This window comes from Capsicum annuum, chromosome 7, assembly GCF_002878395.1.
Source record: "Capsicum annuum cultivar UCD-10X-F1 chromosome 7, UCD10Xv1.1, whole genome shotgun sequence".
NCBI classification, from domain to species: Eukaryota; Viridiplantae; Streptophyta; class Magnoliopsida; order Solanales; family Solanaceae; genus Capsicum; species Capsicum annuum.
The window spans coordinates 2089769-2094876 of NC_061117.1; the positions used below are offsets into that span (position 1 = coordinate 2089769).

General features: G+C 41.2%; 1 protein-coding gene across 1 annotated transcript; it reads right to left on the reverse strand.

The window, feature by feature from the left end:
• Positions 1-436: 436 nt before the first annotated feature.
• LOC107854242 (cytochrome c oxidase subunit 6b-2) lies at positions 437-3315 on the reverse strand (the record flags this gene model as incomplete). The annotated part of the gene is given in 3 exon segments (XM_047415076.1): positions 437-637; positions 2262-2343; positions 3227-3315. Coding segments are annotated over 3 exon segments (225 nt in total), but the record flags the coding sequence as incomplete, so codon positions are not given.
• Between the last annotated feature and the right edge of the window lie 1793 nt (positions 3316-5108).

The following is a 5108-nucleotide window of genomic DNA, read 5'->3' on the forward strand; positions in this document are numbered from 1 at the left end:
GACAAGCCCCCCGCGTCTGGAGCAATCGTCACTCGACAGCTCAAAACCAACCAGTACAAAACCACATGATCTGTCCTCGTTTACGTACCCCACTGGCACTAGCCTGACGCCCTGCCTACTCGTCTTTAACTGGCTTATTTGTACCCAGCTACATGATGGAAGTCCCTTCGACCCTCGGTGAGGAGGGACAGTAGTGAACCCTCCAGAATTTCATTGAGCAGAAAGACTTGTCTGTCACACTTTTGTTATAAAAATTCTGCTACACTAAACAAAGCGACTGCGTACAATAGACCCTTGTAACCTGCCGCTATCCTGAACCCCGCAGCACATAGGGAGAGCTCTAGCGCACTGGGCGGCCGTTAGAAAACCAAAGAATAAAACAAAGACAGGCAGAAAAAAGCCATGTCTATAACCATTAATAAGAACAAAAATCCAATGAATTAAAACTGAGAAACTGTATAAAAGTAGAAAAAAGTCTCCTTATTGTTGATATCTTGACAATTCAAACAAGAACATCAATGCAAACAATTGCTTCTTCATAACAATAACCAAAAAGGATGCTGGCAAATCTGATGGTTTCTAATTAAAGCGGACCAGGGAAAGTCCCGTTCTCCCTCTGCTCGTTCCACTTCTCAACCTGCAGAAACAATCGAGAATTAAGAAAGTACAACATTGATCAAGAATCAGTCGAAGCGAATCAACTGAAGGTACTAAGGACTAATGAAACCACAGGCTATGTGGTACCTAATTACGACAGAATAAAGCAAATAAAATCATTGCATCGTAAAACCTTTCACTTAGCTGAAAACATAACACGATAGAAGCAAGGGACTTGTCGATGCCAGGTAGATGGGATTAAGTCTTATTCGCTGTTGATATAGTTGCACTAAGTCCAATATTGTTTATCAGGAGTCATTTTAATTTACTTAAGAGGCTTGTATGGCCGCTCGCGCCCAAGGTTTTGCAGCGACCACCTCGCCCTCCTACTCATCGGGGCCTGGCACTTGCCCCGACGGCCAAGTGTAAGTCGCGCGCTTAAGCGCCATCCATTTTCGGGGCTAGTTGATTCAGCAGGTGAGTTGTTACACACTCGTTAGCGGATTTCGACTTCCATGACCACCATCCTGCTGTCTTAATCAACCAACACCCCTTGTGGGATCTAGGTTAGTGCGCAGTTTGGGACCGTAATCCGGCTTCCGGTTCATCCCGCATCGCTAGTTCTGCTTACCAAAAATGGCCCACTTGGAGCTCTTGATTCCGTGACGTGGCTCAACGAAGCAACATCCATGCAGAGATAATTGTGAAATATAAAGAACCACTAGTGTTGGAGAACCCTTTGGTTGGCAACAACATACTCGGTGTAATCGCATAAGCAGGATCTGGGAGGATAGAGTTACCCTATTACATATCCAAGTTGTAGAGTATCATGTAAAATCGAATTAGTCGACGATAGTTGACATCAAATTAGAAGGCAGTGGCATATGAATCCAATTGTGTGTTATAAAAAGATAAAAGGGATTACGAGTTAAAATGGCGAGCGCATTCACATAGACAAATCGCCAATCATGTTATGTTTTTTTTGTCCAGTGAATCACTTCCCATATAGCACCACAGACTTGATTGACAAATCCACGAGACTCCGCTAATTGACACCCAAAAGAGGAGATAGCTAACATGCAACGTATAGTAATTGAGTGGGTCGCTAATCTGACGAAAAGTTTGGGACTTGGCATGCTGTGAATGAGGATAGGATGCATGTCATAACTCTCCTAATCACCTAGTCTTTGTCCTACATCGACAAAAGACGGGAGGGATGTGGCAGGCACTCGATAAACTTCTCAATATTCATGCAAACGACCTAGGTATATCTTCTATTTGGCCAAATTTATGTCAATCTTGTGTGCCGATGACAAAAGTCGCCTTAACGGCCAATAGCTGAAAACATAAAGAGAACAGAAAACAAAAGATCCCTGTTGCTTTGATGCCAGAGAGAACCTTCTTTGTCCCCTTTGGTTTCAAACTGGAAAAGGTTGATCTAGACTCACATACGTATGTGCTGAATGAACAAAATATTTTACACATCCATGACGTACGCAAATTCACAAAGTCATCGTCTATATTGACCCCCTTTCATCTCAAATGAGGAATGAAAGGGGATAATGCGAAAAAAGAGAAGTGATGAACTATGACCCACCGCAAATTGCACGATTCCTTATCACTTGACACATACCAAAATACAAGTTAATAGGCATATGACTCACCCATTCACCAGGGCAAAGTGCACGGTAGTATTTTGCGAATTTATTGCAGGCAGCAGCCTCATCACCCTTTGCAGCAACACACCTTGAGGGTCACGAAGAAGTAAGAGTAAGTAAAACAAACACAAAAATGATTTAGCCTCAAAACAACAGCGTCTGATGATCGACATATTGCAAGAACTGTTCAAGCTTAATCAGCTCACAACATTAGGAAAAACAGTATCCAGTTAAATGATTTTCTAAAAGCTGACCACATATATTGCGCCGACAAATTCTTTTATCCTTTCTTCAAAAGATCGGACACAAATTAATATACTTTATGATGCCTCAAACCAATTCACACCCCATGCTAGACTATATCCACCATTTCGTCTCTTTACACAAGTTTTTTGGTTAGTGGATGGGGGAATGATAAGTGCGTCTACAGAATTTGTTTCGTCATAAAATTTAACAATCTTGTTTCACTAGGGAAAGGCACGCATTAAGAGAGTGTCGCACTGTCTATCGCAGCATGTCAATATCGAGAGTTCAGCCCCTAGTTTAGCAGATAATTAGAATCTGATGGCAACGCTAGTCTGGACCAAGACTTCATTTTCTCTTTCAGGGAAGAAATAAGAACAAATAACCTCATCTTCTAAAGAGATTCTCAATCCATTAAGGGATCGTTTGGTACGAGGGATAAGGATAACTAATCCCGGGATTAATTTAGAAGAGGAGCTTATCCCATATTTGGTTGAGACAAAATGCATGGGATAACTCATCCCGGCATTAGTTATCCCGGGATTGTAGTGTTTGTCTTATCCCTCCTTGAGGGTGGGATAACTAATCGCGGGATATCTAATCCCGGGATTAGTAATCCCGAGATAACTTGTTTTCCAACCAAACAACCCCTAAATGTCTAGCTTACACAAGCAACAGAGTAACAAGTCTATGAAGCACCAAATTGTGTAGAAAACAAGGGACCATACCTATGAAACTCGATGTAGCGGGTAAAACAGTGCCTTGTTTGATTGGTTGTTGGGAACCGGAAATCAGCTGGAGCAGTCTTAAGTTCAATCTGAAAGGCACACAGAGGAAAAGGAAAACGCAGAACATGAGTAACAAGAATCAAATATAATCTAAGTGAAGTAAATCCAACCGCGAAGTTAGAGAAAAGTCTTAAACTTCTTAAAAAGAGAGGTCATTGTCACTTATCTTCCATTTTTAGTTACAATCTGTTTTTACCTTTTATCAATATAATACTCGCTGACTACAACAAGAATGGTAACGTTCTCTACATTCTAAAATTAAAGCTTCTGAATACCAGAATATGCAGAAACAGCTATTTACATTTTAGAATTTCAGCGAGAAGCCGGTCTAGAGCAGGCTGTATTAAGTAAACTTTTGAAGTAGCAATACAGCTCACGCCAAAAACCAAAATATTTGCACCAAACTGAAAATTTAATCGAGAAACTTCATGTAATAGGTGAACATATTCACATTATTTTGGAAACGGATCAGATAAAACAAAACCAGGCCAAAACCAAAAAATTTATTTACCATGATGCCTAAACATCACATCCAATCATCATATTGTTAGCCTTCTTTCCCTCCAAATGAAATTACCCCTTGGTGAGCCGAAACCATAGTAGTAATACTTTTTTACCTGACTCCAAAATTCTAAGCGATGATTATATGAGCATATAGGCTATAAGTACTCAAGTATAAGCGATTTCTTTGTCCTCAAAAGTGAACACCAACAGTACTTTCTGGTAACATCATGCGATCCACCGTTTAAACAAAGTGACGCTGAGCAACCTCGTCAAAAAAAATACTGAGAGAAGCTTAAGCAGCCATTTCCACAAACAAGCCTCACCATAATCTATTTAGTGAAAACCTTTGAATGTGTTATCGGCCTTAAGTGAATTGTTAACCTGAACATCAATTCGATTAACTTATCACCATCTTAGTAAAAAAAGAAAAATACTTGAAGCGAGTACAACAACAACAACAACAAACCCAGTGTATTCCCACTTAGTGGGGTCTGGGGGGGTAAGATGTACGCAGTCCATACCTCTACCTCTGATGAAGTAGAAAGGCTGTTTCCGAAAGACCCCCGGCTCAGGCACAAGATATCACACAAACACATAGTAAAGCACAGAAGCAGATGACAATAATATAAATACGGCACCCATACGGAATACAAAACAGAGGCAAGCAGAGGAAAGCACACAGATTCGTAATAAGCATGGAACACTGAATACGGAATCATAACAGGAATAAAAAATAAAAAACCCCCACCAAGTAATTCCCTACACTAGCGACCCAATCTGGCCCTACTCTTCTGCCGTAATTCGCGTCTTCCAGACCTTCCTATCTAGGGTCATGTCCTCGGTGAGCTGTAACTGTTCCATGTCCCGCCTAATCACCTCACCCCAGTACTTCTTCGGCCTACCCCTACCCCGCCTAAAACCATCCAACGCTAGCCTCTCACACCTACGGACCGGGGCATCCATGCCCCTCCTCTTCACGTGTCCGAACCATCTCAATCGTGCTTCCCGCATCTTACACTCCACTTGAAGCGAGTACGCTACAACTAAAAATTTCTAGGACCCGTTTAACATGGAGATAAGAGACATCAAACCTCAATCTAAACTGTTGGTAAAACTTACTATTTCACATAAGCGCTAAAATTCTTCATTCTATAACCATTCAACTACTCTAGTTGAATCTAACATCCAAATCCTTTAACTAGCATCCTACAACAACGACAACAACATATCTAGTGTAATCCCATATGGGCAGAGTAGTACGTACGCAGACCTCTTGTTCTCGTTGTTTAGGTTCTTAATTTGTTATGTCACGTGAAAA